Source organism: Bicyclus anynana, chromosome 9, assembly GCF_947172395.1.
Source record: "Bicyclus anynana chromosome 9, ilBicAnyn1.1, whole genome shotgun sequence".
In the NCBI taxonomy this organism is placed as follows: domain Eukaryota; kingdom Metazoa; phylum Arthropoda; class Insecta; order Lepidoptera; family Nymphalidae; genus Bicyclus; species Bicyclus anynana.
Genome location: NC_069091.1, coordinates 3,391,819 through 3,416,127, shown reverse-complemented (window position 1 = coordinate 3,416,127; position 24,309 = coordinate 3,391,819). Strand labels below are relative to the sequence as shown.

General features: G+C 35.5%; 1 protein-coding gene across 3 annotated transcripts in view; it reads right to left on the bottom strand.

The window, feature by feature from the left end:
* Positions 1–17,725: 17,725 nt before the first annotated feature.
* The window catches only part of LOC112058472 (sodium-dependent nutrient amino acid transporter 1), a 64,073-nt gene continuing 57,489 nt past the window's right edge, over positions 17,726–24,309 (bottom strand). For all 3 annotated transcript variants that reach the window (XM_024099327.2, XM_024099325.2, XM_052883366.1), the window contains exons 6-10: positions 22,354–22,617; positions 21,611–21,818; positions 20,255–20,471; positions 19,072–19,328; positions 17,726–18,567 (exon numbers count right to left, since the gene is read on the bottom strand). In XM_024099327.2, coding sequence (XP_023955095.2) covers positions 18,094–18,567; positions 19,072–19,328; positions 20,255–20,471; positions 21,611–21,818; positions 22,354–22,617 — 1,420 coding nt within the window. In that variant the 3' untranslated portion in view covers positions 17,726–18,093. The remainder of the gene's footprint in view (positions 18,568–19,071; positions 19,329–20,254; positions 20,472–21,610; positions 21,819–22,353; positions 22,618–24,309) is intronic.

The following is a 24,309-nucleotide window of genomic DNA, read 5'->3' as shown; positions in this document are numbered from 1 at the left end:
TTGAGCCACGTATGATTTGCCTTTCCAATAAAAAAATCGGGGAGTTTTTACCTTAGGAACACACACTTGAATAATATTCTTAATGAAAATGCTTGGAGATATTTCAGCAGAGAGAGTGGTTTTTATTTACACTCAAAAAGTAGTAATTAATTATATATAATAATTTGTAAAATTGTAATTCATGATAGTTTTAAAAGAATTTCTTGATCTTGGAATTGTAAGGCGACATTTTTAATGACATTGATTTGCAAATAATGGGTTCAGAAGAAAAAAAAGTTTTATCTTTATCTATGATTTAGGACCTCATCACACGAAGCCGAAAAATCCAAGCTAAAGGCAGTTACTAGTTAAATTGAGGATTGTCGCAAGGACGAAGACGGATAAGACATTTATTTGTTAAACTAAAATTATAAATTTTATCTAAACAACACAACAAAAATATTATGAAAGTATTTCATATGTATGCATTAAAGTGGATGTTTGTTTTACTAATGAAAAATACAGCGATAATTCCTATAAGTGGGAAAATTCCTTCCATTTTCGGATGCGGTCTCATCTGATGTTAAGTGGCTATGAAAACGTACGTATATATTAGGTAGTAGGATTTTGGGGGATTTACTGGAAAACTGTTAATATACAATGTCGCCAGACAAAAAAAAAGACCTACTCTAGTGGAGAATTTACAAAACATTGCATTTCGAATCTTGATGGGTCTGCCTAGATATTGCAGTGCCTCTGGCATGTTTGCCGAGTCGGGAGTGCCTGACTTTTATGCTGTTATGAGAACACGCGTGGCCTCCTTCTGGGAGAGACTCAGAACAGCGCGTAACAGCATCCTCAGGACAGTTTGTGACGGGATGCCCAGTCCTTTGTTTACATATTGGCTATCTGTGCATCAAGACAATAATAAGAAATAGTTTATACTCCGGACTAAAATGACGCCTGGGAAGAGTCTTTTAACCTTCCCAGTTAGTATTTAAGTTTTATACCTATTTGTATTATTAATTATTATTATTTTATATCACTATGCAATAATATGTATACTGGGTGCTTTTATCTTTAATAAAAATCATTATTATTATTATTATTATTATTATAAAACCTTTTCATGCTTACCTATACTAGCAATCCATTTGCGACCAGACTGAATGTATTTATAATCACGTTTAGTTGCACACTGTCGTCACTATAGGTCTAATTAAACAGCAGTCAATAACAGGATGCCTTCAGACGTAGGCACTGCAGCGGTCTGGCAACGGCAATTATTCGCCAATTAGTTTTGCCATAACAAGCTTGCCCTGTTACGTGAGATGCCGAACACTGGACTATATAAATTGGTGGTATTTTATTTTGCTCCTGAATTTGAATATTTTGTTTTCTCGTCTAGAAATACATTATTATATTTAACACGTTCGCTAGAGGTAGGTACCGACTTCAAGAGTTACGGGGTCGATGGACCTCGTACAAAGAATAACAAAAAAAAAAGTATAAAATTAAAAAAAAAAAACATACAGGCCGTCTCCTCAAGGGAGTGTGGTTTGATACCTATCATTCTGTTTCAATACGGGGTCAGACTTAAGATGATAAAATTCGTCTCTATACGATTACTATCAATTATTATCAATGCACAATAAACAGTTATAACAGAGAAATTTCAATTGTTATATCCCAGCTTAGGATACGAACCGTATGAACCGTAGAAAAACATGAATATAAAAACGCAAATTCCCCACTCAATCACAATAAAGAGAAACCGCGAAGGTAAAAGGGGCTCTGAGAACAAATGTGGAACGAAGGTTAAGCCCGGAACTAGATACGGTAAACGTTCGGAATTAATCACACCTCGGCAGAAGGGATCGAATGCTAGTCAGCGTTCCGCAAAGCGCGGCTATAAAACACGAGAGAAGCAGAGGCGATGAATTAATAAAAAGATAGACAGATAAAGTAGTGATTAAACAATAAAATTTTATTAAATAAGAATTAGCAAAATATGAGACTTCGTCATAGAGAAATTTTTGCTTTACCCTCGAAACTTTGGAATAGTTGGATTTGTATTTGACAGATTTGACACTGAAGTAGTCTATATTTATCTATTTATTTTTAACAGTAGTTGAAAAAGTTACTGCACAGTAAAAATGTATCATTAGCGTAGAAGTCTTAGTAACTTCAAGTATAATAATTTTAAATGTGAGTGTTACGTTCCCTTGGCTGTCGAACATTATCATTAACAAGTGATAAAAATCGTTACAAAATCAAGCAATATCGCCCCAAGCAAGCAAAGCATTTTGGCGTTGATATTGGAGCAGCGGAATAGGTATCAGCTCCATATTCCCTCTTCTATAAGGAATTCTGACTCAGATCAATAAATCAGGCTAATAATGAAGTAAATAATTATAACAAACAAAAATCAAATGAAATGAAGAATCGCTGTTTTACTAGCCACATCTCTATTCGCTCTCCCGAACCTTTTCTCAGGGAGAATATATGCTCATTCAATTATCTAAATGAAATCTGGATCAGTCGTCTGATCTCGCAACGTTAACGCAATTTGTACTAGTCTAACAGCCTAGTCGAATTAAGAGTCGAAAATTACGCTCAAAGGAATTCCTCTAATTTAATAAAAAATGCTTATTTTATTTTACACGAGTCCCCATATTTTAATGTTGAAGTTCAGGCGGAAAATATTATGGTTTTATAGAACTGGAGAAAAAAATGTATAAAATATGGAGAGCTGTGTGTTGTTGTCAAGTGATTATAATTATTGTTTGTGTTTTGTATCGTGTAAATAACTATAATTACTTGAAAAAAAGCATAGTTATTTTGAAATCTCAAGACTTTTCAATTTTCTCTATACGAGTATGTATTGTTTATTACATTTTCTTAAAGGATGCCAGCTAGCTAATAAACGGAATTGCCCGTATAACGGCGACCGGATATAACGCTATAATCTTCATTTTCCGTATGAAGAAGTGACCCGGCATCAGAAATATAATACAGCTTCTTCTTGATATTTTCAAGGAAAATTCCATAAAGGAATTGTAGGTACAGCGGGAGCCGGTGTCCGTTAGACCTTCGTCACTTTATACGAGTAAAAGCTAAGCTCGAGTCTCCTCTCAGAATAAGAGAAGTTAGGCATTAATCCACCACGCTGGCCCAATGCGGATTGGCAGACTTCACACACGCAGATAATTAAGTCAATTCTCAGGTGTGCAGGTTTCCTCACGATGTTTTTCATTCACCGTTTGAGACGCGTTGAAAACTGAAAAGTTGGAGGTGCAGGTCCCGGATCGGATTCAAAACTACTCCAGAATCGGAGGGAGAAGTCACATCCACTGGGCTATCACGGCTCGGTAGGTTGATTAGTTATTATTAATTAATTAATATTACAACCTTTCTTTATGTGTCGAGAGCTAATATGAGAGAATGCCAAAAAAATTGTGTAGTAAAGAGAACAGACTATGTGGCGAGCCGTTAATTATCTGCAAGCTTTTAGGAGATTAGTGCCAATGAGGGGCTTAGGGTTGCCGTCTAGTGCATTTGGAAACCCAACTGACGGCGGATTAAGAATAATTCAAAATTTGGAGCAGGGAAAAGTGGGGCTTCTATAAATCGCTCACCTAATGTAATGGAATCTTAGAAAGCAAAATTGTTTATTACAGGCAATATTCTCATTTGTTTCTACATATTATAATTGCTTTTAATTTTCAAAAATGTGAATATTTTTAAAATTTAACAATAAATAACTGCTCCTCCGGTTTTTATTTATTTTTTACAAGTTAACCCTTGACTACAATCTCATGTGATGATGCAATCTAAGATCGAAGCGGGCTAACTTGTTAGGAGGAGGATGAAAATCCACACCCCTTTCGATTTCTAAACGACATCGTACCGGAACGCTAAATCGCTTGGCGGTACGTCTTTACCGGTAGGGCGGTAACTAGCCACGGCGGGAGCCTCTCACCAGCCAGACCTGGACCAATTAAGAAAATCTTAATCGGCCCAGCCGGGGATCGAACCTAGGACCTCCGCCTTGTAAATCCACAGAGCATACCACTAACGTAAGCGATGTAGCGTCCAGGTACGATGCCGAGTAGAAACCGAAAGGAGTATGGATATTCATCCTCCTCCTAACAAGTTAGCCCGCTTCCATCTTAGACTGCATCATCACTTACCATCAGATGAGATTGTAGTCAAGGACTATTTTGTAAAGAATTAAAAAAAAAGGCTGCACTGACGAGAACTTATTACAATAATTGGCATTGCAATAAAATATATCTAAGTCGTTAAAATATAAATGCATAAATTTTTTTGTTTGTTATATTTGTAAATACTATTTCACTATGATGTGAAATAAGCACTCTCACTGTTCCCAAAACGGTATTACAGTTATAAAATATAGCCTTCCACTATTTGGAGGGGTGTGTGTGACAGTCACCTGATAAATGGGGGGCAACTAAATCATGACAGGAATGTTCCGCGCATCAACGGATAATGTATGGCGAAAGTTAAATCTGTAGGATAAATCTGCGTCAAACGCAAATATATTATGTAACTACTGAATGTTGTATTTGAAATGTTGTTTTTATTCGATTCGAGTAAATTTTATACCTCATTGATTCAATAGCCATCGTGGCTTTAGTTCACGTCCGTTCGAGTCCTGGGTCAGGCTAAGATATAGTAAGCTTTTTTATACTAAGAAACATTGATTCTGTGGATGCTGTTTCTATTAACATGTGTATTCTATGATCATGATCATATATTTTTGACAGAGGCAGGTCTTATAATCGGAGGATTAATTCCTGTTAGTAAAATGACAAGTACAACTGTCACTGACATGTTATTATACTAGTAAAATGACATTTCAGTGACAGTTGCACTTGTAATATTACTGAATGGAATTAATAACCGTAATAGAAAGATAATTTATAATAATTTAGAGCCTCAATAGCTCAACGGTAAGAGTGGTCGGACTCATCACCGCGGGGTGGTGGTTCGATCCCCGCCCCGTTGGTCTATTGTCGTACCCACTCCTAATACAGTCTTTTCCGACTTGGACTTGGACTTGGAAGGGAATGGAAATATTGGTCATATTTAACAATATGGCAAATATGCTTAGAAAAAAAAATGGTTGAGGTGGAAACTATGTAAATATCTATCTCTTAAGATCGATAACATCGCTTTTTTCGTGTAAAAGTTGTTCATAATAAATATTCTCATTCTAATTAAAAATCAAAATAATAATTATACCTAAACATCTCGATATGTATAACGTATAAGTTAATTACAGAAGCGAGTAAATTATAATTATGAAGAAGCTTTTGTAATTACGTGTACAAGATCTAAACTGTTATTTTCCTATTTAATTGCGTATGTAACAAAAAGCCGTATTAATGAAACGCTAGCGGGAGGGAAACAGAGAGGCATTCTTTAATTTACAGAGTTAAAAACATTCTGAATCTCATAAATTATGGAGCTGAAAAAAATAGTTTATACATTATTGCATCTCATGGGAAATTGAACTTTGTGACGACTGTTTTAAAGTTTAAATTTGTGTGCATTGTGGGAGAGTGAAACAATTTTTGCCAGTGGGTTTCCGTAGAGTCATGAACTAAGTACGGAACACTCGTACAACAAAGTTAACGAACCACGAATGAGTGCGCGGGAATGAGCCGAAATGGCGTATAGCAACAATCGCGCAAAACGCACTAAATCCACTTTTATGGCACAAGTTAGAAGTGGAGCCCAATTTATAACATTTTTCCATTAGAAAAAGGTTCCTGTGGTAAGTATATTTTTTATGATTAGTACGGGATTGTGCTTTATTTTTTGCTAGCTCTTTCCCTTTTTGTCGCTATTACGCGCTGACGACATCAAGCCTTTCGCTGGGATTAGCTGGATACAGGTGGCTCAGTATCATGATGTTTGGAAGTCCCTACAAAAGGCCTATGTCCTGCATTGGACGTCTTTCGGCTGATATGATGATGATGACCCGCTATTCTAGGGATATAACGGCCAGCACGCAGCTGTAGCAGCGTGGTGGGTTTAAGTCCCACATTATCCCCTCTTTTAGAGGGTCAGGTTTCTCTAGAGGAGGGTAAATAGGTTGATAACGTAAAATTGAGTTATTGTATCTAACATAAAACAATTCGTACATTTTGACCTCGGACTAATTACAAAAGGACTTTGCCTCGCTAAACGTTACTTTACTGTCAAAGTATCATCATCATCATCATTATCAACCCATATTCGGCTCACTGCTGAACTCGAGTCTCCTTTCAAACTGAGAGGGGTTAGGTCAATAGTCACGCTGGCCCAATGCGGATTGGCAGACTTCACACACGCAGAGAATTAAGAAAATTCTCTGGTATGCAGGTTTCCTCACGATGTTTTTCCTTTATCGTTAGAAACACTTGATATTTAATTTAGCCTAGCCACGGCCTAAGCGTCCCACCACCCTCCGTCTTCAATATTCATAATAAACCTACAATGTGTTTTTTCGTGTATAAAGTGTACTGAATATAGGCTGAATATAGATAGGTATAGGCAAAATCACATTAGATACAATTTCAATTAAATGTTATTATATAAATGCGAAAGGTCATTCATCACGATATCTAGAAAACCGCTTGATGTACAAAGCAGAAATTTGGCAGGGAGGTTGTTTATAGTTAAAAGTTATATACTGAGAACGAATTTTGAGATATGCAGATGAAGTCGAGGGCGTCCGCTAGTTAAATATATAGGTATTAGGTATATTTTCTGGATACAAACGGCATTCCACTTGCATATTGTACCACTCGGTCGGCTCAGCAATTTGTACTTAACTCTGCACTGATTATTCATTTCTGGACATTGTGAACTGTAGCACCGACACAAGGACATATTTTACATGAGAAAATGTGTCGTAATTTGTTAGAACTACCCTCTTTAAGTTGAATGGTTGAATCATTTCCCAATGGTTTCTTTTTATTAACGTGGCTATATATCTCATCATTATCAACCCATATTCGGCTCACTACTGAGCTCGAGTCTCTTCTCAGAATGAGAAGGGTTAGGCCAATAGTCCACCACTCTGGCCCAATGCAGATTGGCAGACTTCACACACGCAGAGAATTAGAAAAAATCTCTGGTACGCAGATTTCCTCACGATGTTTTTCTGTTACCGTTTGAGACACGTGATATTTAATTTCTTAAAATGCACACAACTGAAAAGTTGGAAGGACACGCCCGGACCGGATTCGAACCCACGCCCTCCGGAATCGGAAGCAGATGTTATGTTACTGTTACTAGCAGAGGCCATGCGGTTTCACCTGCGTAGCTCCAGTTCCCGTAGGAATAAGGAAATAAAATATAGCTTATAGCATTGGGGGATAGGTAGCTTCCCAACAGTTCAAATCAGTTCAGTAGTTTTGGAGCCTATTTAATGCAAACAAGCAATTAAATTTTTCCTCTTTATAATATAACTAACGGACGACCGCGACCATTCGTTCGTTCGTCCACTTGGATTCAGATTTCCACAAATTCCGCGGGAACCATGGATTTTCCCGGATGGATTTAGCCTATATGTTATATATGTATGTATGTTTGTTCCTCCTTTCCGCTGCAGCTACTGATGCGATTTAGCTGAAATGTAGAATAGTAATATATTGTACTTTGGATTAATACATAGGCTAATAATAAAGGCCAAAATATTAAAAAGGCCAGTAGGACCAAGATCACTGAACAACGAATACTAACTAACTATATGAGTATAGTTAGTTAACTAGAATAAATCTAAGACGGTGAGAGAAATTGCTTAAAGCTTACTTTAAGTACTTTTACTTTCTCCAACTATTCATTTACTGTGTCAATGAAAAGCCATGTTAAAACACTAAACACCTAACGTGGAACACTGTTACATTGTAGTTATTCTAAATTGTAAAAGCAAGATATTTTCTCAGTGTTGCAAATGCTACCATTATAAAGCAACTAAAACTCCAAATGGGATAAATCCGAGTCGAGGAAACGAAATCCGCAAACTTCAATTACATTGAAGCAAAGATTGCTAATAAGAAACTTATAGTTGAAGAGATGGTGGTTGGAAATCTTTTAACCTTAATTCACTTAATCCTTAATCTTCACTTATATACTAAGCTGAAGAACTTATTTATAAATGTGCTTATCTCTAAAACTACTAGTCGGCATTGAAAAACCACCACGCCACAAACCACGCGGGTGAAACCACGCAGCGTCAGCTAGTAGGATTCAACATAAAAGTACTCATTTACTTATATTATTTTGAATTTAAATTAGGCTTAGTAAAAGTGATATCACAGGTAACTGGCTGGTATATCATGTTATAAACTAGCGGACGCCCACGATTTCGTCCGCCCGTAGAACTCCTTAATCCGGCCCTCTTGCAAAATCCGTTCTTAGTTATTGTCTAACAACTATCATCATCTGACTAATAAATTGTCGTTGCGACTCTGAAAATTCAGTTTTCAAAATTACACCATACGTGGACCATCCATCAACGGACATGATTCGTAGATATAAATTATACACTGATTTCGATTATGTTTCTTGTTAATTGCTGTGCATCCAACAAATGATGTCCTAGATAATAATTATGTTATCCAATCACAACGCCACCTAACCAACCGGTTAAATATTACGAGTTTCTACTTTATGAAGAGACAAATGTATAATAATCAATAATATACAATTTCCATTTGATTTTCATTTATATTTACATAAGTAATTTAAGATAAGTTAAAATATCATAAACATAATTTATCTCACAAAGACCATAAAGTAGGTTTTGTTTGTTTAAATTAATACAAATTCTACAATTAATTTACTTTTGCCATTAGCTCTTGAACTATTACCACGAACTAAAATACATTAAGCCTCCTACAAGTTTGCTTGGATGCTTCTACGCAAAGATCCGTGCATAAAATCCACGTGTTTAACAGTTTGAGCACTTTCAGACGGGAACATTAGACATTCTAATATCGTAATGAATACCAAAGTTAAACTGTCTTCGAGTACGTGAACAACAAATCTCAGGCACAGACTACTGGTAAAAGTATAGACGGAAAATCAACAAAAAATTAAATTTCACAAACCAATTTACCGGTAAAATTGTACACCATCAATACATTTTAGGTCATCTAAAATATAGAAAGACTTCGTTAACTTTCATTTAGATTTTTTTGCGATAGAACTCGTCTGACTTACTCCACTGCAGTCTAAACTTAAGGTTGCCTGAAAGAGATCGTTAAGAAGCAATAAGGCCGACTTTTTGTAGCATACTTCTTTTTTTCTCATTTGTCTGTTGTTATTGTTTGTTTCCTTGTTTTGTGGTATACAAATTAATTAAATAAACTACCGCTGTCATCTTAGCGCCTGTCACTAAGCATATTCCGGTTTGAAGATTTTCTGGCATAAATAATTTCCAGTTACAAGCAGATGAGGTGATTAACAACTAAGCTATTCTATGAAGTTTCGCTTGTAATCATGGCAAAATTTTACATATAATAATCGACAATTTTCCACTTAGTATCAGGTGAGCCTTTTCCATTAATAATATTAAAAAATCATTGATTCATTTCGGAATACATAGATTCAGAAAGAAAAGAAAATCAGCATTAATTTTCAACAATTTTCAAACAACCTCCATAGCTTAACGGTAAAAGTGGTCGGACCCGTTCGTTGGTCTATTGTCATGCCCACTCCTAATACAGTCTTTCGCGACTAGTTGGAGGGGAATGGGAATATTAGTCATATTTAAAAATATGGCAAATATTCTTTTTTATAAAAAAAAAAACTCATTGAAAGAGTTATAAATTGTGTATTTGTCATACACAGCGCACAAGTCAGTTACCGAGTTCATTTCTACGTCTCTACATGAGTGCTAAATTTACACTTATAAAAAACGTAATTTTACGTAATTTACTTTTAAAGAAAATAATGAAGGTAATTTTCCCTAATTTTTTCCATTAGTCCGTGATTTCAAGGCATTTCAAATAGTAAGCCTATAGAAAAATATACTTTAAGTGTACACAATACAAGCTAAATTGCAATGTACATTTCAGTTCGCACGAGAAGCATTGTTCTTGAATCTTGGTGCAAGTTAGTGGTAAAGGCATTAGGCCGAAGTAGATGCTTGGAACCAAATAATGGCCAGGAAGATTATGCATTTGGGGACTAACTAGTTTAACAGGTAAATACAGCTTTTGCATTATATGTAGGAACTAGGTTTCCTTACTTGGCTAGTTGTTTTAGTTGCGTGATTATACGTATTTTGTTTAAATAGTAGTCAGTCAAAAAACTGACGATCTCTAATCAGAGAATTCGAGTGCCTCCGTGGTGCAGTGGATCCTGGTTTCGATCCCCGGCTGGGTTGATTGAGGTTTTTCTTAATTGGTCCAGGTTTGGCTGGTGGGAGGTTTCAGCCGTGGCTAGTTACCACGATACCGGCAAAAACGTACCGTCAAAGCGATTTAACGTTCCGATGCGATGTTGTGTAGAAACCGAGAGAGGTTCGATTTTCATCCTCCTCCTAACAAGTCAGCCCGCTTCTATCTTAGACTATCTATTACTATCAGCTGATTTTATAGTCAAGGCCTAATTTTTAAAGAATAAAAAAAGAATATAGTTACTTGAAGAACCTGTGACAGCTCGGACCTTCGTCATTTTATAAACCATTGAAAATATGGTAAGCAACCATAGTTTGACTATGCTTTCTTAGAAGGTAGCAGATTTTAAAGGTCCTGAACCTCAATCGTCCAAGTATTATATCATCATCATCATTATCAACCCATATTCGGCTCGAGTCTCCTCTCTGAATGACAGGGGTTAGGCCAATAATCCACCACGCTGGCCCAATGCGGATTGACAGACCTCACACACGCAGAGAATTAAGAAAATTCTCTGGTGTGCAGGATTCCTCACGATGTTTTCCTTCACCGTTGAAAATGCACACATCTGAAAAGTTGGAGGTGCATGCCCCGGACCGGATTCGTACCTATGCCCTCCGGAATTGGAGGCAGAGGTCATATCCACTGGGCTATCACAGCTCATTATTTATACTTGGGGAATTCAGAATAGTATAAGAAATCATGTCTTTAAGGTCATCAGACACCTAGCTTCGTGGCACAACTTTGAAAAACACTTTGAAGTAGATCTTTAAGGGTATGCCTTAGGCGAAGGGTTGACACGAACTTACGCCTGACAATATTATTTCTTATGCCACCACAGTTCAGGATTTCAGGAACAAAGCCTTAAGCGTACAAGCTAGTACAAGCACACACACTCCCACATAAAAACAATATGTAAGGTTTTTGTTCACAATGCGTAAAGAGTACCTACGTCCTACAACCTAATTCATCTTGCCACTTACTAAGTAGCTTTCATGTAAATTATTTGATGAGGGTTAAAAACGCCCCCGGGCCTTCCACCCTTTTAAATCTTTCAGATGAAAACCTTGTTCCTCAAACGAAAAAGGCTTTTGTTTTTCGCTACGGCAGCGTCAGTGTGTAATTTTTAAATTCCTTTGTTTTTGGACTCGGTACCGTTTGCATAATTAAATATTTTAGTTTCGGGCGGAACTATCGCAGACCGAACGGATGTGTGAAAAATGTAGAGGCATTGGAAATGTATGTAAAAAGTTGTTTCAATTGCATCACTTATTGTGTTCATCACAAGTGAGAGACCATGAAATCATCAGCATAAAACGGATTTTTCTGACAACTGTTTTAAAGTATGTCTTACATAATCTTTGAAAAAAAAATATAATACATAAAATATTGTTCCGACGCAAAAAAGAATCATCTCGTGGTCGTTAAAGAATTTAATTTTAAAGACCACGAGATGAAATTTTTTGATTATTACCCGCAAACGCGCACTGGAGAAGCGTGGTGGGTATAAACTTCATATCCCCTCTCCTATAACCATTAGAATGATGAAATACCTAGACTTAGACCCACTACATAGACTTAGACATAATAATATTGTACCTACGTCACTTGTCGTTTTTAGGCAAAAACTTTATAACTCTGTAAAATTTATCCCAGTATATTTATTAGTAGAACAGGAAAGTAATGATACCATTCACACAAAATACACCGGTCGAATCGTCCCTAATAAACATCTAAGCCCTGAACTATCAGTGCGGAACTGTGGGATACGGGTTACTGATTTTCTAAGCAACACTCGGATAGTTTGGCGGACTTTAGAGCTTTTGATCGTAATATTTTAGCAGGCGTTTGACTTTTCACTGCATTCACTATAAAGGTAAGGTAACTACAATAATAAGAGTAGTTATGTAGGAAGTCGAACAAACAAACAAAATGCCTATAACTTGCAATGGACGTCCATCGATTATACAATATTTTATGTTGATCGATATTCAATTGGCGTAAGAATTCAAACGCCATTTTTTTTTTGTAACTTTCTAAATCACACTGACAAAGAAGTACCGCCAAATGATTTAGTGTTTAGTGATGTTACGATGCGTAAAACATTCCTGGGTGCAGTAAGTTTTTACCTGTTTCAAATAAGTATAAAGTAACTAAGTGTTAAACCAAATCTGTACAATCGCAGTAAAGGGTTAAGTTGAAATAACCTTTACCTTTATATTTACTTTAATTGATCCTTACCTTTATCTACATTGATACACTGAAGCTGGACGTAAACATTTGTAGAGACGTTCAAACAACATGGATCTAAGCCAAAGATATTATAATGATGTAAGTAAGAAACTGGAAATCGTTGAATTTGATTGCCCATCGGCCCAGGGAACCCAGGTATACCCGTATAAAAGTATATGGAGATGATAATATGATGTATATAAAAGGATTTCGTTAAATAATTGGCTTAATAAAAGTATGTTTCTTAAAGAAAAATAAATTTTTTTATCTCTCTTCTAGGGCAAAATGGTCGCTAGTGTACCGAAGGGGAAAAAATATTATTAATCTCAGGCTGTATGGTCAACGATTTGAGCTTGTCCCCGTTGTGGACGAATTAAAGATGAATTAAAAATGTTGTAAAATATTGTAGCAAACTTTTTTTGATAAAGTAATGATTTCATTAATAAAGAAGAATTGTCAAGGTTTTTTTTAGATATAAGTAAATTGCCGGGTGGTTAGTCTAGGCCTAGGCCAGGGATAGGCATTCTCCTTTATGGGCTGTTGAATAAAACTAATACTTTTACTTTTTGTTTTGTAGTGCATTGTAGTAAATCTGTCGTCCAAATTTTCAAGTCGTTTTGTATATTAAAAAATATAAAATTCTAACAAGCTTTTCATTTTGGTGTGTGGAACATGTTATATGCGGAACAGGAACACTTAGCTGAGAAAATATGTATTTTCTCTAAATTAATAACAACTAATAATAACACCGTACCCTACAAGAGCAGGGTGGGCCTAAAATGGTGCTTTTGAAAATATGTTATATCGTCTGTATTAAATAATTTATTCTACATTGTATACCTTTAAGTTGGTGATGCTATACTCCATGCCTTAGAAAGTAAAGTAAGTGGGTTGAAAATTTCTAGACAAGGACTCGAACCCCGTTTCCAATCTCGACCTTGAGATCCGAGCCACATGGATAAATACGAGGTTGTTTATGTTCAGTTTTTTTACTATTATGATAGGTTTATGATTCGTTAATATTTACTTTATGCTTAAATTAATTTAATTTGTTTAATTAAGACAAAGGTATTTACTAAAGAAATCAAATTAAGACAGAAAGCGCAGTTCTAGGCGCCCTGCACAAAATCGGGCGTTGTAGGAAGCAGGGACAAATGCGGCCGTAACTTACGACGCCCCCGGGGGTTTCTTGCGCTGCGGTTATTACACGTCGTAAGTACAACCAGGTAACTGAATTTTGCCGTGAGAAAAAGTGCCCTTAGTTTCGCAATTTATTATGTTTACAAGAAATAATAATGCTGCCGGCTCGAGACCGTGGTGTTTGGAAGTTCATACAAAAGTGTCCAGCAGTGGACGTCCTTTATCCGCTGGTAAAGATGATGATGATAAAACGTTCTATTTTTTTTTTAATTTTTTACAAGTTAGCCCTTGACTACAATCTCACCTGTTGGTAAGTGATGATGCAGTCTAAGATGGAAGTGGGCTAACTTGCTAAGGGAGGATGAAAACACGCCTTTCGGTTTCTACGCGACATCGTACCGGAACGCTAATACGTACGTCTTTGCCGGTAGGGTGGTAACTAGCCACAGCCGAAGCCTCCCACCCACCAAAATGTTCCTGCCAGTTCTATTCTGAATATTTCAAAAAAAATCTTTGTCAAAATAATGAAATGAAAAAGGAAAATCCTACTACTAATTTAAAAAGAAATGTATCATTATCACATAACCTAATATCTTTGAAACTCCTTTTATGTTATCTATCTATCAAAAGAGAATTATTACTTCTGGGATTTGATCACGTACAGCATGGAATATTTATTAAAGCCTAGTTTTGAGCTATAATTTCCCACATTTAAGATAAGAAATAATGATTTATAGCCTGACCAGAAAAATGAAAAACTTTGCCATGTTGCAAAAGAAGAAGGAACTAATTTCTTCCATTAGTAGTATATCTACTAATTGATGGAACAGCTCGACAAAATACAGACAGTCGAAAATGTTCTTGAAGTCATTCGATAAGAAGAAAACAAAACAACTACTTTTACATAGCAGATTCAACATATCACTGCTCAATAGACACTTGAAGATAATGCAATTCATAGAACACCCATCATGTCCAGGTTGTGGTGAGGAGACCAGCTATCACTTTATAACTAAGTGTCCCTTGTATGCGCTAGTAAGATGGGAGTTGCTAAGTACGTATACATTGAATGATGTAGACCTGACAGATATCTATAGGGCATATTGTTACGTTCACGAAGGCTTCAGGAAGGTTTGAGGGGGGAACATTGTCGAGATACCAGTGAACCTGTGTCCTGTACCACGGGGATTGGGTGGAATGGTCCCTAGTTAGGACTGATCACCCGTCTGGCCTCGTCAGAAGTCCCCTTTATAAATATACAAGTAGGTACACAGAACCTTTTAAGCACAGATAGCTAAAAATAACTTATGGCGCTCCCAAATCAGGTTTCTTCAATTTCTGGTCTAGAACTCGGCTATACCACTAACATTACACTTATTCCTAAAATGAGTCCTTACATTGAAATTTGAACGTGCCTTTAATACAATCTCCATTTTATCACAAACATGGTGGCGATTTTTCTCAAGTGCGACGCGAAACAAATTACATAATTTGTCTTACGAAGGCACCGTTGATCAGAATCTGTAATACAGCTAGGGATTAGTCCCGACGGACAACTTTTATTGGATAACCATTTGCTGGATAGACGTTCGGATAGAAGTTGTCTATTGACAATCAGATGTAACCCAATTTTCTGGCACAGTCGATGTTTCCTAGTAGGGTTTCATTTTCTTTCCAACTTTGATGCATTGCATCTGAGTCTTTCTTTTTGAACGGGCTACTCTTAGGAACGGCTGGATCGATTGTAATGGGAAATTCACTGGAATATAGAGGACGTTATGGAGCATTTTATAGACTACTTTTTCCGAAAAATTGTGAGGTTCCTGTGGGATTTGTGAAAAAAATCACGTAGATGGAGATGGCGTCTGCTAGTATAACATACAAACATGGTTTCATATTATATTAATAATATGCCAAAATAAGACTCATTGTCATTGAAATTCCTCAGTGCGTGTTGCCAGTGATGACTTACGGATCGGAGACTTGGTCGCTGACTATGGGCCTTATTAGAAGGCTCAAAGTCACTCAGCGGGCGATGGAGCGAGCTATGCTTGGAGTCTCTCTGCGTGATCGAATCAGAAATGAGGAGATTTGCAGGCGAACCAAAATCACTAACATAGCTCAGCAAGTCGCGAAGCTGAAGTGGCAATGGGCAGACCACATGTTCGAAGAGCCGATGGACGTTGGGGTCCCAAGGTGCTGGAATGGCGACCCCGCACTGGATAGCGCAGTGTTAGTCGACCTTCTACTAGGTGGACCGAGGATATCAAGCGGGTTACAGGGAGCCGAGTACAACAGTGGACGTCTATCGGCTGATAAGGTAAGGGTAAGACTCATTGTTGGATTCAATCAGAATGAATAAATGGGAATTTGTGTAAATTTTAGCACATTTATGGAGTCTTGTGACAGCTTTCAAATATTAACATTATATGTTAATGATTGACAGCTGTAGTGCTTAGAGGATTAGGTATTTCAAACTTAAACTTACTTTATCTTAGAAATATTACATCTGAATATTTATAACAACTGTTGCTCTAGTTACCTACCTAACAATACAAATAAAAGATAAAGGTAAACGTCTAATGTCTTTTGGAAATATCAAGTTAGCAAAGTTCGAGTACAATAGATTTATTAGAAACACACTAGCAAAGTCCACCGGAAATACTTTCTGGACATTTCCCCCAAGATTTATGTTAAAAACTTTGATCATTTTTCATTTTATCCCAGCGGCTTGCTCATTGCGTGAACGATTATCATTTTCCCTTTTTATTTCGGAAACTAAGTTTCCTGAGCGCTGCCCTTTTCAAAAAAATAAGTAATTTTTACATTACGCTTGGAGAATTTCAAAGTATAACCTCGTTTAATATTAACAATGTATTGAGTTGGAGCAAGGTTTAACCCAAAATTAGGTCACTAGGACAACACTTTAGAAACTAAACTAGGACACCAAAAAAGGTCGATAAAGATCTGTAATAATATACACTCCGGGGCAATTCCAATTATCCGCCCATTTAAATATGACGCCTGGGATTCAGTTTCTCACAAATCCCGCGGGAACCATGAATTTTTCCGAGATGAAAATTAGACTATGTGGTAATCCAGACTATAATCTATCTCTACTTCCAATTTAAGGTGAGCGTGGCTTCATATTTAAGGTAAGAGTAGCCGAGGCGTGAAAGAGTAACAAACCTTCATACCATCAAAATCATAAAAAGTAGCCTATGTGTTAATCCAGAATAAAATCTATTTCCAATCCAAATTTCAGCCAAATCCATTCAGTAGTAGCGGCGTTATGGAGTAACAAACATCCAAACAAACTTTCGCGTTTATAATATGAGTGGGATAGGATTTATGTTTATATCAATTGTTAATTTCAAATTATAATTGAGTTAAATTCCCCGTTCACATCGTCGCAGGCGGAAACTTGAAACATAGGAGTGTTAAATAAGACGTGAAAGTATTGGATTAGGCAACCGAAGCATGACGCTACTTATACATGATTGCTTCTCTTAGTAAATTATTGCGATATAAAGTTATACGAGTATGTAATATATTACGTAATTGCAAAATTGTGCGTAGAAATATTTAATACTGTAAGTATAGGTACTGTCAACTGGGGAACTTGGAACGTATTTAAAAATGGGTAAAATTATAGGTTTTGAGGTGTTCTTTTAAAATTTTCATTTTGCTTCTCCGTATATTTCGCTTGCTGCACCAAATTTTGTCCATAACTTATGTCTTTATATTTTTTTTCCTTTAAATCAATAATTTCGGCGTACGAGCGCCACAAAGCGGTGAGGTGGCAAAATGTTAATTCAAAAGAACATCTCAAAATCTATAAATTAAAGTAAACCCATTTTCAAAACTCCCGGGAAACCTTCCATGCAAAATACCACTTGATTGAGACTACAACAGAAAATCTAGTGATTGGGAGAAAACAAAAATTACAAATATAATTTTGTAAAAGGAATCAAACCTCATATTTCTTTATTTACTCAAAACTATACCACAGTTTATATGAGTACATCCTCCCAATTAAGCTAGTTTATTGTCACAATATCACTAAATACAGTGCTAAAAGATATACTTAAAAATAATTATCAAGTTTATCTAAAACCACTTATTAGTTTGTCATCTAAATTAAACTCATCCTCTACTAACACTAAAATATATACTTGTATACAATCTATTTTGGAATGTTGCTTAATACTAGAATAAATTACGTACAAACTTCTTCACTTTTGTTGAAGAAAATACGTCCTATTACTATCTCGACTAGACATGAAAATCGTTGTACAGATTTTGAATTTGCTGATTAAATCTACAGACTAGTCGATACTTCGTTGTTTCTTAAATCCGGCACGTTGAGTTGAAAATGTCTATTGCAGTTACAATTTACTGGACCTCCTAATTCGCCTTTAGCAATACATATATTTGGTGATCTAAATTGTTCGTCTGCTTTTTTCTTCTTTTTAATAGTTGATACTGTTGGTATTGAATATATCGCCCCAACATCATTGTAAAGTGGGTTTTCATTTTTAATATTATGATCATTTTTGGTTTGAGCTTTTGGTGTGCTTTGGTATATATCTGTACTATGTAACCAATCTTCGTTGTATATTTCATTGCATTTATCGTGATACTTATTAATAATGTGGTTAAATGTCTTGGTATCTGTATTATAGTCGTGTTCGGAATTGTTTTCATTTGCGAAACGTTGCGACATCCAAATGTATCTTGACATTGGTTCCTCTGGTCCCCATAACCGGGAAGGTCGGAAGGCTGATGCTATTTTCTGTAAGAAAATCATCGGATAAATTTTATCATCTAAAAATAAACTGCTTGCATACTTTGACATAAACAAAACACTGGGATAATAAATTCAAAATTTAACGAGAAACAATATTTGAAATCTATTTTAATGATGATTTTATTGCCAATTTAGAAATTATAGTTACACAAATACTGTAACAAACAAAAGATTTCCATAAACTAATCATTCAATGAACTTATAATTATACAAGAAACGAACACTGACGCACAATAAAATGGTAATCAAGCAATCGATCAAAGATTGAGAGAAATCTGATCATCAAGAGATTATATGATGATGACTAAACATCAAAGTGATCGCTAAACATTTAAAACATTGAACTATTGAACCCGCATTGTAAAGCGTAGTGGATAACCATAACCCATTTCAAATAAAGAGGGAGGTCTGGCTTTAGTGAGCCGTTAAAATAGACTGATAATGATAATAATAATGAAATTTAATTTTTTATAGAAAAAAGAAACTTACAGTTAACAAATTAAATTGCTCTTCCTTCGCTACGGCTACGGCAGCCATCACCACCATGACTACCAATATCCCAACAAACACCCCTCCCAAAGGCCACAACGTCTGCCCTTGGTCCATTGTGACCCTCAGCAAAGATCGTAACCACCATCCAGTGACGCCCATCAGCAGTACAGGAGTAGACCACCACGTCATTAGCCAGAACCACGGTAACCTTGAACCCGTAATGAAGTGTATGTCTACTGTGAGGTAGAACCAACCTGGAATATAAAATCTTTATATCAAAAAATACTATAGATCCTTGATAATTTGATAATTTCTGAAACGCACAAAACAGCCGTGGGAGTAAGCTAGCTATTGTTTTGATTAGAAAGGATTAGATATTAATAAGAAAAGAATAAAAAAATGTCGATGATAAAGAAAAGTTATATAGTTCACTGCTAATTGAACTGTAAGACAAAGCTAAACGCAATAAAATAAAAACGAAACAAAATAAATTTACACTAACTGCTAAGCAAAATGATAAATCAAAAGGAAACTCCGCTATCCGCGCTGTTCGCTGTTTTCAAAGTAATTCAATAAGTTCAGTTAATTGAATTAAAGCCTGTCGCAGTTGACCATTAGGGTCAGCGTGAATTAACAATTGTAATCAATTTATTATTTGCCTCGGCATTTTAACTGTAGCTCTGACATCGGGGTCAGGTCGGTTCTTCTAATGAACTGATAAAATAGTTTGAATAAATATAATTTACCTTTGCTCGGTGATTTTAAAGTTAAACTTCATAATTTACTGGAAGGGATTTCATTTTGTAGTTTACAAAAGTAATTATATCTATAGCTTTATGTCCTTTATTGAGTTAGTTATATTTTTGTAAGCATTAATGTAAATTATTAAAATTATGATAAGTAACTAATTCAAAAATATAAGAAAACAAATGAAAATATATACTTATATGTTTTTTATTCTTTACAAGTTAGCCCTAGACTACAGACTCACCTGATGGTAAGTGACGATGCAATCTAAGATGGAAACGGGCTAACTTGTTAGGAGGAGGATGTAAATCCACACCCCTTTCTGTTTCTTCACGACATCGTAGCGTTCCGGTACGGTCGTGAAGAGACTAACCTTTTTTGTTTGTCATATTAAGTTAAATATTGCAAAACTTGAGACATATGAAATTCTTACCATAAATAAAAACAAATCCAACGATTTCCACTATCGTAGTGAACACAGCCAACACAGGTATAACAAGTTCATCTAACACAGCTGCCAGGTCCAGACCCTGGGCGAGCACGGACACCGTCAATGCAGTGCCAAGAGCTGATGATGCACAAGCGAATATCCGCCAGTAATCTCCAGCTAGTCGATGCAGTTTATCGTAAATGGGAAAAAGAAGAGCTAGCTGAAAAAGAAAACAATCAAAATTTATATAATACAAATATTATTATTAGGCTTATTTTTGTTGAAAGATAAATAAGATTTCTTAATCTATGTGTTTTATTGATGTACATAAACAGTTCAACTAAAGTGATGCAGAATTTGATTCTGATTACATCTTTGTATAAAGCTATAAAATAACAAGCTTAGCTTAGATATCTCTTAATAACAACTTTTGTAGTTAGAATAACAAAAGTAAAATTATTGAGATTTTCTTTAAAGGAAGTGAGGAACAAGATAGTGCACCTGTGTATACGCACTAAACTTTTCAATGCAAATAATTTTACGATGAATAGCCGCAGTAGTCAAATGTATTAGGTTTCTATAATAAACATGAATACAAACTTCATGTTCATTATTCAATAATAATATTGCTTTTTATAGGTTCTAATTTTTACTTGACTATAATATATAGACGCAAAAAGCTGTAAAGTGATAAGTATAACAGCTGAATTGAAATTTCAAGTTAAAGTCAACTAAAATAAAACGTGATTTTTAAATGACATCTTTTATTCGAAATCGCCAAGTTGATAATTTTATTTCAATCGTATAAATTGGATTGTAATTGAGTTGGCAGGAGGTTCGGATTATATGCAAATTTTAATAAGCTAACCGAGCATGGTTGCAGCTGGCACAAAATAATCTCATGAATATTGTTTATCCAGAATTATTTACTTAAGAACGTATTTTTTGCATGAAAAATTGAACTTTCGTGTTAACCTGACATTACATTTTTGTTCAGAAATATTGACATAACAAACGTCTGGCGTATTTTTGCAAATTTTGTTCTCTCCATTCCGCTTAATTTATAACTTTAAAATATACGTGCCACGGCAGTATATATCACTTTGCCATTAGGGATGGTAACTATACCACCCTAATGGCAAAGAGGTATTACTAATGATTTTTATGGTAAGATGATGAGAATAAATGATGTGATGGTAATAAATAAATAGTAGTTACTATTTCCGAATACCGAAATCTAGTTCGACTTGTGGTTATAAGGTTAAACGTATGCCAATTAATAATGCCAGGTATTGTTAATTTAGCCTGTAATAAATATACAAATAACATAAGTAAAATACTAAATACGATTGTACATACCACAGTTATAATGCCTGATACCAACACCAATCCAAATGCCAACAGAGGCCATTCCTTAGTTCTCTTCTCTGATACGGAAGACTGATATATTAAAACTAATATTGCTATAAAACTAGTATCCTTGATTCCTTCCCCTCCTATTGATTGCCATAGAAAAACAGACAACCATCCTGATAGTAGATTTGTTATTGTTGCAAATGTTGATGTCCTGAAATATATGAATTCATTAAGTATTCATTTAAATAATACAGATACAGCTGCCCTCAATAAGCTTAAAATACTGAAACCAAGTATTTTTTATTCTTCAAAAGTTAGCCCTTGACTACAATCTCAGCTGATGGTAAGTGAAGATACAATCAAAGATAGACGCGGGCTAACTCGTTAGGAGTAGGATAAAAATCAACACCCCTTTCAGTTTCTACCGAACATCTTGCTGAAACGCTGAAAGTGGGGTGTGTGTTGTTTAAGACTATCCTCTCTAAATTACTCTCTGTCTCTAGCCGGTCCTTTATGGCTTAGGGTCGTGACCAACTTGGCGAGTTATCTTTTGGTAAACAATGCTCCTCCATTCCATCAAGTACTGTCGCTGGCTATTTGGACGGCACTGTAAAAGGTTCCTGTTTCCTTGAGAAGATCCAACCATCGGCTTGGAGATCTACCTCGTCGCTGTTTGCCTTCCACATTTTCCACCACAATAATTTAAAGTACAATTTAGTTAAAAAGAACATTAAATCTAAGCTTACCATCGGACATCGGAATGTCTGTATAAAGATCCTCCAGCACTTATTAAATATCCACTAACTATTTGAGTCGACAATAGCGCTTGAACAAGCGTACTGTGCCAGATGTATGGTTCTGATAAAGGAGACCAATGCTCGCAGGACTCGAGCATGTTTGATAATATGTTTATGTCCGATAAGAATACGGTTAAGACTATGGCAACTGTGATTATGATTGCAGCTAAAATTACCAAGGAGATTTTGAGACTTTTGTGGAGACGATACAACCTGAAAAAAAAGAAAAAGTAAGACAATGTAAATAAATAAACAAACCCGACTGCTCGCGTATAGCGGTTAATAAATAAAGTCTTTTTAATTTTAGACTTTTTTAATATGACCATTATATAGATAGTGCTATTTTGAAATTCTCTTTGAATTTAATTTGATATCCATGTCATAATATTGAAAAAAAAAATCACCTGGAATCTATAGCGTCTCACAGTCGTCGTGTTGCTTTTTTTAACTATACCTATCTAAAAACACTTGGGTTAATAAATCTAACGATTAATTAATCTAACGGTTGATATTGATGACCAAAATATTGAATAGGCCAGATAGTCTATGACAGTAGCTAGTTATTAATATACAAATAAAGACATGCAAGTACAGAAATTTAGGCTTCTAGTACGATTCTGTCTAGAATCCAAGTAAGTTTTCCTAGTAAGCGTCATACAGTTGAAACTTATGATTGCCGCCTTCAGTGAATCATGCAGTGAAGCGCAAAATGTCATCTATTACAAAGAATTTGAATAATCTTCATTATACAACTCGGTAACACAGTAGTAACGGGCGATTTTAGTCAAGCATAGGACCGATTTGCTATAATGGGGGACCGGAGATCAAAATGAGTGCACCATTAAGGCATTTGAGTCTTTTGTCCGAAATAGTTAATGAAGGTATTTAAGAGGGTACCCTATTAGTGTCTTAAATTTGCGGCCAATTGAGCTGAAACTGTCGCCGTATTCATTTTAATGGGATTATAAAATAATGATTTGAACTTTGTCAAAGAGTTAAATTGAGTGAAAACAAAATGTGGTTCTGAAATTGTAATCCTTTGGCCACATGTTATATATGTGAGGGTGATATTTGCTGTTGTTTTAAAATAAGTAGTTTTATTACGATTATCTGCTTTATGGGAATTATCGTCGTTTGATTTTAAATGTAAATTAAAATTGTGAAGCCTATAAAATACTAGCGGATGCCCGCGACTTCATCCGCGTGGAAATTGGTTTTAACTCTCAACCCCTATTTTATTCCAAAAAAATAAGAATAATAATAAAAAAATTAAAAAAAAAAAATAAAAACTTCAACCGTTTAGAGATAACTACTACAAATTAAACTGAGAAAACCAGCCTTAAGAAATGGGAAATTAAGTCCACGTTACTGAATTTAGACCATTTGGATCAATTGTAAATTTAAAATCAAGGATTATATATAAGTTTTCTGGCTTTATACTCTACTAGCGGACGTCCTGATCTTCATCCGTCCTCCTTTGTCCGGCCCTGTCGCAAAATATGTTCTTAGCGAACGTCTGCTGTCTATAAACTACCTCCCTGCCAAATTTAATTTTTGTATGAAAGGTTTCAATCTTTCGCTTTTATATATTATTTAGATCAATTGTCATCATAAAATAAAAATATCAAGGGATAGTTATTTCTTTCTGAAAAATCATTTTCCAAAATTTAATAATGAAAGTAAATCTCCTCAACAAACAGTACGGCTTAAACATAATATTTTTTCCACTCAGTGAATGTGCGTGTGAAACAAAAATAAATCTGGAAATGCAACAGAAAGTTTTTCATTGAAACCACGGGTATATTATTTCCTGTTTCCTGTTTAAATGTATCGAAATGTAAGCCGTATTCCTGATAAATGGGTGCATGCCCGAACATATATGAGCGGGGCATCATTGGTCGGCGT